The sequence below is a fragment of the Drosophila biarmipes genome, chromosome 3L, assembly GCF_025231255.1.
Source record: "Drosophila biarmipes strain raj3 chromosome 3L, RU_DBia_V1.1, whole genome shotgun sequence".
Lineage (NCBI taxonomy): Eukaryota > Metazoa > Arthropoda > Insecta > Diptera > Drosophilidae > Drosophila > Drosophila biarmipes.
The window spans coordinates 14,968,048-14,981,591 of NC_066613.1; the positions used below are offsets into that span (position 1 = coordinate 14,968,048).

The 13,544-nt window shown below is 45.5% G+C and overlaps 1 protein-coding gene across 3 annotated transcripts; it reads left to right on the forward strand.

Moving 5' to 3' along the window:
* Positions 1-359: 359 nt before the first annotated feature.
* On the forward strand, positions 360-7,794 carry LOC108028666 (uncharacterized). 3 transcript variants are annotated; one of them, XM_017100598.3, is made up of 10 exons: positions 360-380; positions 750-875; positions 2,112-2,915; positions 2,977-3,099; positions 3,175-3,975; positions 4,549-5,970; positions 6,037-7,136; positions 7,199-7,301; positions 7,383-7,516; positions 7,579-7,792. In XM_017100598.3, the coding sequence occupies exons 2-10, from the start codon at positions 821-823 to the stop codon at positions 7,687-7,689; spliced, it is 4,653 nt and encodes a 1,550-aa protein (XP_016956087.1). In that variant the 5' UTR covers positions 360-380; positions 750-820; the 3' UTR covers positions 7,690-7,792. The 3 variants fall into 3 exon arrangements, with proteins under 3 accessions (XP_016956087.1, XP_050741874.1, XP_050741875.1); XM_050885917.1 differs by having other exon boundaries at positions 3,175-5,970; positions 7,579-7,794; XM_050885918.1 differs by lacking the exon at positions 360-380 and adding an exon at positions 382-463 and having other exon boundaries at positions 3,175-5,970; positions 7,579-7,794.
* Positions 7,795-13,544: the final 5,750 nt, after the last annotated feature.

Consider the following 13,544-nt stretch of genomic DNA (forward strand, 5'->3'; position numbering starts at 1 on the left):
TATACTGCAGGATAATTAATGGCTTGATTTACGCGTGACACTGCTAATATCAATAATTTTAAAGACTGCCGCTTTTGACAGCTGCTGAAGGATCAATGCGATCAAGTTCAATGGATGAGGGAACCTCATTAATTCTCGCGGCCCAATGCTAATGATAATACCATCGGTAAAAATAGCCTCCCTCCTTACATCCCCTTCTGGTGACATTTGTGCGCTCTCGCACTAATTTGCTTTATGATATCAATGAAATATCAGAATATATGTATACACCCGTGAACTTATATATATCTTTTGGAGACACGGAAAATCTGTGCCTTCCCTTCGAGAAAAGTCTGAATTTTCTTGGCTCCTCAGTCTTGCCTGGGCTCTCGACGGAAACGGTGCGTTTTCTAAAACAAAAATTATCTTGGATTTATTCTCCTTAAAACTGCGGACATATATTTAGAGACGGATTGCTTATTTTGTAAGCCAATTAAAGTAATTGCACACTCAGTGAACTCTAATTGTCGAAAGTTCTTTAGTTTGGTGTCAAACTGTCCCTTTTCTTCCATGAAATGCTCGTGAATATATGTACAAAGTGTTGAACATGTGCTATTTTTAAAGCCACGTTAATCTTAATGGCTTTGCTTCTCTATATGTCTCTACATATATAGCTCTTGTCCCATAAAGATGTTGGAGAACAAATAAAAAAAGAAACGAATGACGTGAATTTTATTAATGTCTTCTTTTTTATAAAATTCGAACCCAAGAAGTCATCTGAAGTGAGAGTGGAAAGGTGTGAGGAAGCTGTTCTATAAGGATCGTTCTATAGCGCTCCAGAATGTGGGCGGCGAAATATGTTTTATGCGCGCTGGCATGCGTTGCATTTGCTTCAGGTAAGTGTGGGCGGACTTCCAAAATATTTCACCGATAGTGTGGAAGCGGAAATTTATTGGATAGTTTAGATAGGAATTTTGGGATTATAAAAGATTATTATTAGGGTTTCACCCGTGTCTCTTCAGCTATGTCCTAATTGTAGAACTATTTTACAAAACTTTATAAGTTCCCTAAAAATAAATAAATAATTTAATAATAAATAAATAATTAATTTAAGAATATTTGTAAAAAACTCGTTCGATAAAATTCGCTTTGCTAAATATATATATTTTATTTTGACTTTAAGATTTGTGTGTAGATAGTAAAAGATAAAAATTTGTTTTATTTCGCAAAATATATGTGTGATTCTTTTTCACTGTTTTGTCCGTTAAAGATGTAGATGCCACTATTATATCAAATTCAATTTTCTAAGAATGTTATTACTAAATAAATATTTAACCATAATACAAAAAAAAATATTTTTTTTTAAATGGATTAATTTAAAAAAAGGTTTTTTTACGATTTTCTAAAATATATAAATATATATTGTAGTTCTGTAAGACAATTTTTGCCTCTTCGAATTTATATCTATCTGACTATTAAAATGTCCACAAAACTATCATAAAAGCCATCTGTCTTAATGGCCAATGGAGCATATATGTACCTTTTTATGACACGTTTCCGATAAAATTATTGTCATGGTTAACATGAGGCACCTTTCTAGCTAAACAAAGTATTACTCACCCATTCACCGGCCGGCTTCCACAGAAAATAGAAAAAATACAAAATATACGATCGTAAATCAAAGCAAAGAAAATACAAAAATGAAAAATTAAATAAAAAGCGGGAAAAGCTAGATGACAAGAAAAAATCTCTTGGCAACGATTCAAATGACTGATTCACCTAGTTTTTATGGGTTTCCCCTTAAGATTTCTAGTGTTTAGGTGTTTGAGGGTTTTTTATTATATCTGGTTGAGTGAAAACAGCTGTTCGTGGTGTGAAGCAAAACATAAATTATTTTATTGCCGGATTATGGTGCTATATCGTGTAGTATTACGGCGGATATAGGGAAAGATCTCTGTATACATTTGGAGTTTTATTTACTTCTGGAGCTAAGTGTTAGACAACTTCAAAGAGTATTAGCATTTTTTAATAAATATTTATTTTTAATTAATGTTTTAATTTTTTCGGGACCAATAATAATATATATAATATCATGAAATTAAATCACCTTATATCATTACCCATTTTCTTAGCTTCTCCAAGATCTGAGCGTAGAAGGAAAAACATCTTGAGTATTCCCGAGGAGCAGAAAGTGCCTCCGTCCTTGGCTCCTACTTTAGACATGAGCTGCTCCGAAGCCAGGATTCTTGCCCCGGAGATTAATCATGGCAAGGTGATCCAATACGATCGTCGTCGAAGGGGCAAAAAGGTTTTCCTGGTGGCCTTTTACACCTGCGATGAGAGCTACGAATTCGAAAACGAGAACACCGAAATGTTTTGCTCGAACCAAAAGTGGGTGGGTGAGATTCCAACCTGTATTCCCCAGCCGGACTATTCAGAGCCCGAGGATGAGGCTGAGGAAGATGAATTGGAAGAGTACGAGACGGTGCCCATTGAAGAGTTCGAGGAAAGTGAAAATGATATAGAGTCGGACGATAATGATAGGGAACCACCACCGCCTCCACCGCCACCGGTTAAGGAAGCCGATCCCGCACCGGAACCAGATATCGTTATTAATATTAATGAAGACAAAACAGAACTTCCCCAAGACCGCGCTCCCCAGCAATCTGAGAACGATTCCTTTATAGAAATCGAGCCCGAGGCCAAAGAAGTGCCTAACTCCCCGAGCGAAGTACCCAACCCCAGCAGTACATCCGATAGGCCCACTAAAGATCGCTATGAGCCAACCTTGTTGGATACCAATTGCGGAAAAGACAATGGTGGATGTGCCCAAATTTGCAAGAGGTTGCTCTATCCCGATGAGAACCAACCCATAAAGCAGTGTGATTGTCGAGAGGGTTACACCCTGGATCCCAAGGATTATGTCAGCTGTATTGGTGAGTGATTATTATACTGATCCTAAAGAAAGAGTCACAAAATGATATAATCCTTTCATAGATATCGACGAATGTCAGGAGTCGAACGGTGGGTGTTCGGAAATTTGCGAAAACATGCCTGGAGAATATAAGTGCAGTTGCCAAGCTGGTTATTACATAGATGCTTCTGGAAAAACTTGTGTGGGTATGTTGCAAAATGGATACCAAATATATTAAAATAAGAGAAAAAATTGGTATTTAACTTTAATTTTCATCGCAGACATCGATGAATGCGCCAATCCTGAGCTGTCGTCGGACTGCCAAGGTGATTGCGAGAATCTTCCCGGCTCTTATCGCTGTGTGGAGCCACTGGTAGAAAAAGTGGAAACACTCAACTCCACTGAAGTGGTGGAGAGCCCTGTCGTGGAGGACAATAGTACTCCGTTGATAACTGTCGTAGAGCCCCCTCCTAAGAAGGTGTGTAATCCTGGCTTTCAACTTTCCGCCGATGGTACTGAATGTCAGGATATCGACGAGTGTGAGTTGAGGGTTCCCGGGGGCCGAGGAGTCTGTGAGCAGAATTGCGAGAATACTATCGGATCCTTCCGCTGCTCCTGCAGTGAGGGATATCAACTCTCTGAGGACGAGCACTCCTGCTCCTTGCCGGAAGACCCCTGCATCGGCAAGTGCTTGCCGGGAAGCTGTTTGGCCAGCGAAGATAGCACCAGCTTCAGTTGCATCTGTCCCGCTGGCTACCGAAGTGAGAACTCCGGTTGCCAGGACATTGACGAGTGTGCCGAGGATACCCACCTGTGCAGTCATAGCTGCCAGAACACCCCGGGTGGCTACGAGTGCCTGTGCCCCGAGGGACTCAACCTGGTCGAGGAGTACACCTGTCTGGCCGAAAATCTCTGCGAGGTGAACAACAATGGCTGCGAGCAGATCTGCCTGAGTGGCCGAGGAGGAGCTTGCGCCTGCCGCGAGGGATTTCAGCTTAAGCCCAATGGCAAGAGCTGTGAGGATGTCGACGAGTGCCTGGTGGACAACGGAGGCTGCCAGCAGGTGTGCCGCAATTCTCCTGGTTCGTATGGGTGCTTCTGTGCCGCGGGCTATGAGCTTCGCAAGCTGCACGGCTTCCGTAACCATTGCTTCGACATCGACGAGTGCTCGCGGGGAACTCATGGGTGCAGCGACCAAAAGCTTTGCGAGAACCTCAACGGTTCGTACACCTGCCTGTGCCCAACTGGCTATGCCCTGGGCGTGGATAACCACATCGCCGCCACGCCTAACACCTCATTCACCCATGACTCCATCTCATTGAAATCCCCATCATCACCCTCATGCTTGGACATCGACGAGTGCTCCTTGGCCAATGGGAACTGCTCTCATTTTTGCCAAAATGAGCCTGGGGGCTTCAAGTGTCTCTGTCCCTTCGGCCATGCCCTCTCGGAGGACATGCACACCTGCGAGGACATCAACGAGTGTCGCGATGATAATGGCCAGTGCTCACAGCTCTGCCTGAATCAGCCGGGGGGATTTTCCTGCGCTTGCGATGCGGGCTACGAGCTTACCCCCGATGGATTCGGTTGCTCCGACATTGACGAGTGCTCGCAGGACTATGGCAACTGTAGCGACATCTGCATCAATCTTCTAGGTTCCTTCACGTGTGCCTGCGAAAGGGGCTACGAGCTGGGCAGGGACAAGAGGTCCTGCCACGACGTGGACGAGTGCGCGGGAATCTTTTCCGGCGGATGCTCCCACGAGTGCATCAACAAGGCGGGCACATACGAGTGCGCCTGTCCCCTGGGCTACACCCTCAAAGAGGACGGCCGCACTTGTCGTCCCGTCCTGGTGGGTTGTCCCCCGGGCACTAAGCGCTCCTCCGAGGGCTGTGCTCCCATCAAATGTGAGGCTGGTTTTGCCGTGGGATTGGACGACGAGTGCGAGGACATCGACGAGTGCCTGAAGAACAACGGTGGGTGTTCGCATCGCTGCACGAACAGCGAGGGTTCGTTCAAGTGCAGCTGTCCACCGGGCTATGAATTGGATACTGATGAAATGACTTGCGTAGACATTGATGAGTGTGACCCGAGCAAAAACAGTTGTAGCGCAGGAAAGTGTGTTAATGAGATCGGAGGCTTCCGTTGCGAGTTCCCCGAGTACCCCAAATTGCCGGATATTCCCGAGTGGCATGAGGAGCCCAAGACGGAGTCCAAGACGCCCGAGTTTATCGATTTGAACGACTTGTCTAGGAACCTTCCTGAAACGCCCAAAAGAAATTTCCCTGACTTTCCTGAGTACCCCAAATTGGACCTTCCCAAGTGGCCTGAGATGCCCAAGACGGAGTTCAAGAAGCCCGAGTATCCCGATTTGAACGACTTGTCTAGGAACCTTCCTGAAACGCCCAAAAGAAATTTCCCTGACTTTCCTGAGTACCCCAAATTGGACCTTCCCAAGTGGCCTGAGGTGCCCAAGACGGAGTTCAAGAAGCCCGAGTATCCCGATTTCAACGACTTGTCTAAGAACATACCTGAAACGCCCAAGAGGAAACGCCCAGAGTTTCCCGAGTTGCCTGAGTGGCCCCGACGAGAGCTTCCAAGGCTCCCTCCCCTTGATGACTTACCCACACCAGAAACACCCGTCCCTGTGCTTCCAGAGTTGCCACAGAGCCCCACGGATAATCAGCTTCAGCCCACGGATCAGTCTAACCACCTACCTGAAGCACCCGAGTATCCCGTTGTGCCGGAGAGCAAATTCCCAGACTTGCCTGAGTGGCCACGAGCAGAGGTGCCAAGGCCTATTGATGATTTACCCACACCAAGAACACCAGTCGCTAAGCCTTCTGAGCTGCCCCCACGTCCCAGGGTTAATGAGTTGCAGCCCAGGGATCTGTGCCCTCGATTCCAGGCACCACGTAATGGCAGGTCCCAATGTAACAGGTATCGCCATAAGGCAAAGAACTTCTACTTCAGTCGCTGCCGGGTGTCCTGCAATCGGGGATATGTCCTTCGCGGCCCGGCGATAAAGAACTGCGGGGCCAATGGTATTTGGGAGGGTCCAGAGACCACATGCGTATGTGAGTAATCATATAAGTTACCATATCATCCTCATTTTAATTTATCTTTAATGTGTTTTACCTCAGCTCTCAACCGGCGTGGAATCTGCCATGCTCTTCAGCCCGCTCGTAATGGGCTTATATCTCCGGCTAGCTGCACTCAAGGTCCATCTAAATTTGGAGATATTTGCCAACTTACGTGCAATCCCGGCTTCATTCCAACCGGATCCAGTCTGGCCTCCTGTATGATGTTTAACGGATGGTCCTTCGGAGCCGACCTCAATTGCGTACCAATTGATAACACTTTGTTTGCCAATGAAATTCTGCCACCACAGTGGAATTCTCCCTTCAAAGCGACACTCCCGACAACCCACAAAGTTCAGGTGGATGAGCCCTTTGTCAAATGCCCAGAGAATGTGGTGATCCTACTAAATCACGGTGAGCAGAAGGCTCACGTGACACTCCAGAGGCCGAAAACCAATGTTAAGGACGGTCGCTTGGTGGTCTATCCCGAGTGGGCGGCTGACCTTCAGGGTCATTTGCCAGCCGGGTTGCATACGGTCAACTTTGCAGTAGTTTATGGGCCCGACCGACGCACAGTTAAATGCCGCACCATTATCACTGTGAAGCCAGCAAGTTTAAATTCATTCGGGGTTTCTTCGGTACCAGCTGGGTATCGAAGATCATCACTTCCTAGACCGGCTCCATTTGTCCCTCTATCTTCAGGCAGTTCCTCTTCATATCCAGCATTTCAGTCCTTCGACTCAGCTCCCCAATCATTCTCGTTTCCCACTTTTTCAACCCATAGTTCCATAAGAGAGGCCCCATTGTCAACGAGTAGCTCCTCCCTAGCAGAACCTCTTTCTCGGGAATCTTCTCTTGAGGCAAGGCCCTTTAGCTCCTTTGCCAGCCACAGTTCGCTTCAACAGGTTGAACTTCCCAGTTTTAGTTCCCCAGACACCGAGACGTTCTCCAGACCAGATTCCTTTTCCCAAAGATCAGCTCAGTTAGTTAGCTCTGCTCCCAGTGCGTTTGGTGAGAGTACACGGGTGGATTTGGGTTCAGATACCACAAACTATTGTCCCCCCTCCTTTGAAGTCTATCTGAAGGAGAACCAGAACTTGCGATCAGTGGCCTGGGATGAGCCGCGATTCGAGGGCAAGCTGCTCAAGCTCTACAAGTCACATGTAAGGCAGGATAACATTAAGAAACCCTGAGGAGTGCTATCAGTTATCCTACCTTTTTGCAGTTCCCTGGTTCCTTGTTCAAGTTGGGAGATCACACAATCGATTACGAAGCCACCACCACCGATGGAAGGACTCTAAGATGCACTTTCACCATCTATGTTAGGGGTAAGGAAATAGATATAAATAAGCTATAAATAAATATATAACATTATGTTATACTCGTATCTAATAATTTCTTTGTAATAGCTCCGAGGCCTACTCCTGCTCCCATCCAGCCAGAGTTCAACTTTGATTCCGAACCCGCTAATCTCATCGCCGGCTACGGCAGCTTTGTCGTCTGTCCGGGTAAAGAGCCAGTTCGGGTGACGGCCGATCAATCCGTGAGTCTGACTGACAAACAACTTTTCTAGATGTCATTACTATATTTATTCTGAATTCATAGGTCGAACTGCCTGTGGGCTGCACTCTGAAGAACGTTCGCCCACAATCGAGTCCGAGGAAACAACTGAAACTGGCCAAGCTCACCTCGCTGTGGCATCATTATAACTTCTGATGTGTGTAACTATTACTAATCTAAATATGTACAACAACTATTTTTTACGTGGTGTGCCCTAATTGATGCGCAATTTACTCAAATATTTTTGTACGAGTTTTGTATGCTTAATATAAATAAATACTCTTAAAATATAATAAGCGGTCTTTTGGTTACCTTATAATATTTCTAAGGTTTAATAAAGATTTTACTTTATTGGATGAAAATAAAGTAAGAAAAACTTTATTTATTTATGACCGTAACAAAAAAATTTAGTCCCTTCTCTGTGTAGTCAGTTGATAAATAAAATCAGGAGATAACCTCCCAAAGGGTATGCGATATGCGATCCCCCCTGCCACTTTCGTGTTCCCAATATTGTGAGGTGATCACCTTCAATTCAGCCAAGAATAATGGCGATTGTGGGACAGGTAAACAACGTACGGGCTGTCAGAGGGACGACCTGCCAGACGGCTTCTCTAGCAATTTGTATGGGTCTTTGTCTTTGGCGACAGCTTCCTGAAACACGCTTTTGAACTTGGCAACTTGGCGGAGATTGGGGCTGGGATTGGGATTGAAATGGAGCTGGAGCTGGAGCTGGCAGTTCGGGGAGGAGCTGCTGATTGGGGTCTATTGCACAAGGCAGTACTTGGCGGGTGTTTTGGGGACCACCTTGGGCATAAATTGTAATTATGCCTGCCACCGCGGCGGACAATAAATCTCAGAGTATTTATCGTGCAACATGACAGAAGTGGGTCGTACCTGAGCCCAAACACAAGCCCAAATATTCGAGACTTCCCCCTGCTCCCCATGTTCCAGCCTCTTTTTGCATACGAAAAAAGCGAAAACATTTACAATATTTACCCGCAACAATAACGTTTTAAATGCGGTTATGACTAAATGCAAGAGTTATTTCTATGCTGAATGCCTTTGTGGGGGCTGTCGCTTAAAATTGTGCGCATAACTGGGAACATGAAAAGTTACTTAGAGTCGGAGTTTGCGGGGCCTTTAATTAAAAGCGACAGGTTTCGAGACATTTTACTTGAGATCGTGTGTTGTTTGCTTTGATGCCGTTGTTGCATTGGAAGTTGCAGTTATTGTAATTACATATGGCGATGGCCGTGTCCAGAGCCAGGGAGCCGCACCCATATCGAAGAGCCAAGACCGCTGACCCACATTTCGGGCACCACTTGGACTTTGAAGATGCAAATGGAACCGCATCGCCTCGCATCGCACTGCATCGCATCGCGATCGCAGACGGCGCCAAATTTATGTAATCAAAACCAACCCAAATGGATGCCATCGAATGAAATTGCCAGCTTGGACTTAGACTGGGTTTGGGACTGGGAATGGGTCTCGAGTCTGATGATGTCAGCAGCGGCGGCGGCAGAAGGAGCCGGCCAAGTCGGAGGCGGCAGCAACCCAAAACCTAGGCAAAAAGGTTATCAATATCCCAAGATCTTTTGTAAAAGTTGGCAAATTTCACTCGTAATGCAATCGCACGCAATGTGTCCACCTCTCCAGATTGCAAATGCCCAACAGAAACCGAGTGCCTGGCCGAAGGGAAAGCCAAAAGCTGAGATGATTTCGTATCTTTAATTATACCAACGGGTGTGAGTGTGTGCGGGGCATAAATCATATTGACACTTGGTCTTAATTAAAGGCAACCTACAAAAGCCAGGTTCTAGTAGAGGTTTCTGTATTTTTGTAGAAAAATCATAAATCAATGCGGGGCGCAGGCAAACTAATAAAATTCAATTTGTAATCAGAAACCTCTGCAACGCCCTGCGAAACGAGCTGGCAGACGGGTCTTCACTTCAATCAGCAACAGTTAGAACCCACAGAGCTGGCGGAACCATAGAGGCATAGAACCGAGGGGTCTGCGTCTCGCTTTTGACTTCCAAGAATGCAGCTGTTCTACGGCCGAGACTCCTCCATCCCCCAGACCCATAAAAATGAACATGCCAGGCCGCACTGTACAGGCTGTCAGAAAGCCAGTGCCGCTGCTCCTCAGACGGCTACTCACCAGATCCGAATTCGAATCCGAATCGGAAAACAACTATAAACACGATGAGAACAGCGCGGACGGGCTGAGTGTTGGCTCTTTGGAGTGACGTCTTGGGCCTGGCTGTGGCAGACGGAAGAACAAAGTCGGCGCCGCAGTGCCCATGGGCCTAGAGACGGTCGAAACCGGAGCGTGAGAGCTGAGGTTGGGTATGAACTCGTCTCGTGATTTTTGGCTTGGATCCCGAAAGGCACTTGTGGCTGCCAGAAGTGATCGTTCTGGGTCAGTCGGAGGCGAAGGGATCCGAAAGTAGGTGAATGCCAAGCTGAAATTGATATATTTAGACAATTAAATTTAGCACGGGCTTGAAAGGTTCTTAAAAAATGGCATCTCCGAAACTTTTAAATATTTTAAGTTGAATGTAAGGCCCCTTGAACTAGCACATATAAGAATGCTGAGGATGGTCGAGTTCAGACAATTAAGTTAAGTACAAGTCTAATAAGCCTTTAGTACTATAAATAGATGTCATAGGAAAAAATTTTATACGATCTCAGGACCATTTAGCTATTAGTTTGTATTTAATTGCTAACATTTTATGAATAAAAAAATTAAGGAATAGTTAAGGAGTGTGAAATTTATTTCTTACAGACCCTTTTTATAGGCTATTGTAGACTTAGCAATATCAAGACTCAAAATAGAAACTTTTTATATTTTATAGAACCTTTTTATGGGATACATCAGACTGACCAATTTATGTTGAATGATGAAATACAATTATTTAATCCTTTAAAAAGATTGAAGATGTTATGTTACAATGCATTTTTCTAAGACTTATATACCCAACCGAACTTGACCGATATTTGAACTACGTAGACCCGGTTGCGCTTCCAACTTGCTGGATTGATTCCCATCCGAATCCGAGTCCGGCCCTTGTCAGTCGGCCATCTCTAGCCGCTGGCTTTTGGGACCCATGACGAGCCTCATTCCATTTCATTTCGGCCGGTTCCATTTGGCTGTTTGGCTGTTGGCCCGCTTTGTTTGCGCCGTTAACCCTGGGGGCACAGCAGCCGACCGCGACCGTCAAGAAGAGCAAAGAGTAAAAAAGCAGGCGCAAAAAATTGGCAAAGAAATGAAATACCCGGCGTAAAGAAGAGGATTTGCATGCCACCTGTGTGGGTGGCTGGGGGGAGATTGGGGTAAAGTGCCACAATGATTGACACGACTCAAGTTGGCTTTTCTTTTTCAATTTGCCAAAGCGAACCGCAGCGCTCTTTTGTGGGTCAGGGTCAGGATGGCAAATGTCAAAGCAACCGCAGATGCACACATGGCCCAGGCATTTCCCCACCTTTCGACCACATGTAATTGCTTACGCACGCGACCATCGAACGCGTTGGATTGCCATTGCCGTGTCCACATCCACATCCACATCCACATCCACTTTCTTTACAATTTATTTTGGTTTATGTGTTTATCGCTTCTCGCTAATCTCGCAATGCGGCAGCCACCGGCAATCAGCGACGGTGACAGTTGGGGCAACTCCCACAAAAAGCCAAGCCCAAGGAGCAAAAAGCAAGAAGGCAGCAACGGAACGGCTAAAAACGCAGAGCTATATGGCCACAAAAGTCGCCTTGCGTTCCGTCGCATGATTTATGGCGCGTAATTTGCGTGCGCATGCGCAAATTGCGCCATAACCTTTTGCTTTTGCTTCGGCAGCACAAGCGCTGCTTTCCTCGATTCCAGCAGCTTCCTGCTGACAAATGAGCCGCCTCCCCATCGGTTAACCCACTGAATTTCGGTTCTTGCTGAAGAGAAAGAAAGTTCTGTTGAAGAACTCTAAGATATGTGACTTTTTGGGCCTTAAAGTAGCTGGAAATTCTTAGGAAAACGGGGCCGCATATTTCCATTTGACCTAGTTGGGGATACCAAGCCACAAAAAAAGATTACCTGTCTGTTTATGTCTGACACAATGGTATTTTTTTAAACGTAATGGTTTTGCTATGATGGATACTTTTTTACAAATATTAAAAAAAATAGAACATCTTAGAATTTATTAAAGATATACAACTATTCTTCCTTCATATCTTGGCACATCTTTTATTTGAACTATGTGGATATATGAAAGGAATTCGTTAAGTATTTTACACTAGACTAATTTATTCTGCCTCAATGATTGTGCTTTATATCAACTCTCAAATTCAAAAATTCTGTTTTATTACCTGGTAAACAATGTCTTAAAATAACTTCAATATTACCCACACCATTTGTGTGTCTCCCTCAATGGGTTAATGGTTCCGCAGTGAAAGATATGAAAAGTGTGTCACTTGCATTCTTTCGGGCTTGTCTTGAATTACCCGACTTGCAACCACCAGCCATCGATAACCGAAATCGAGGGAATGGGAATGGGGACCGAGGATTGAGGATTGGGGATTCCGGAATCGGGCGGCAGGGAGTCGCGCGACTGATTTATAATTTCATTGAACTATTACCAGAGCGACAGTGTTCGGGGGACAGCGCTGGCCAAATTGATTAACAATCAAAATAAATCAATACACAGCCTCGGAGCGAGAAACGTCAAAAATCGCAACGAGCAAATTGCAATTGCAACACTTTCGCTGCAGATTTTGTTTTTCACACTTGATTTACATTTTAAATTGAAAAGGCTAACCAAAGCCGAAACCCAAAACCGAGCCGAAAAACGAGCGCTGAAAACCGAAACCCAAGGCGGGGAGTATGAAAAAAAGAGGAAAAATGAAGAAAAAATCTGAAATACGAAATTTCCAGCCGGCGGGCATGAAAAGTGCAAGACGAATTGGGCGACATTGTCAGGCGGGCAGCGCTGAGATTGTTGCCTGGATTTGGGGCATGTGCAGCACTAACGCCCGCCTGAAAGCCGAAATCCAAAGTCCCAAGTCCCGTCCCAGACAAAGGCCCGAGGTCTGGACTGCGAGGAGCCGAGACCACCTGATACCCCGATGATAAAGAGATCAATGGCAGAGGCGACCACTTGGCACAGGTGAAATGTCAATTTGGCACACAGCACAAGGCGCACAACCCCGGACCACGTAACTCAAGGCTTAATCGTCCACGCCATAATGCTGTTAAGCCGTCTAATTGAAGTTTCACTTTTCCCTGACTGCCTGACCTCTGTGCAGATACATTAATTATCTGTAATGAACGTTTACACTTATTTATTGGCATTAAATCATCGTTTAACGCGCTTTAAGCATGCACTCCTCGCCGGTCCGGCGGTCTCGAGGTCCGTTCATCCGTTTTTCCTCGAACGGCCTTCGGATGCGTCTGCCCGTCTGCGATCCGCAGATACATATAGTTATATAGAGAAAGAGATACATAAAGGCATCTCCGGCTGGATATGCATGCCAAGTGGCCGCAAATTACAGACGAGGACGCTTCCGTTTTCTTTGTGCCGTCTGGGTTTCTAAGCGGAATGGAACCGCCAGCCCCGTTGATAAAGCCGAGCCGGAGTTCATTGGCATTTTGTGCCACATAACAAACGCCAGGCACTTAGTAATGAGTTATGAGCCACCCGGCAGCAAGTCAGCCAGTCTGCCAGTCAACTAGTGAACACTGGATCAACGCCGATTGAGTGGGCATTAACCTGCTTGGGAATCGGTGGGTTGTACTAAGTGCAGGGCTCGATTATTGGGGGAGTTCTAGGGAATTAGGCTACAAATCCTTAACTTGATGGAAAGCCGATAGTTGCACTCGTTGTGCAGTGATTTTGTTGGTTTTCTGGCACTGAGAGGATGGTAACAAATGGAAAGGTTCAGAAAAAAGGACTCAATGAAATAAAACTATCTTTTGTATTTTTAAAATATTTTTAATGACTCTTAGACCAATTTTATATTTATATATT

Bases quoted from the DNA above. Each gene is read 5' to 3' on its own strand.
- LOC108028666 (XM_050885917.1), top strand. From the start codon at position 821: ATGTGGGCGGCGAAATATGTTTTATGCGCGCTGGCATGCGTTGCATTT. The intron at 876-2,111 runs GTAAGTGTGGGC...CCATTTTCTTAG, and splicing joins ATGCGTTGCATTTGCTTCAG to CTTCTCCAAGATCTGAGCGT. The intron at 3,100-3,174 runs GTATGTTGCAAA...TTTTCATCGCAG, and splicing joins TTCTGGAAAAACTTGTGTGG to ACATCGATGAATGCGCCAAT.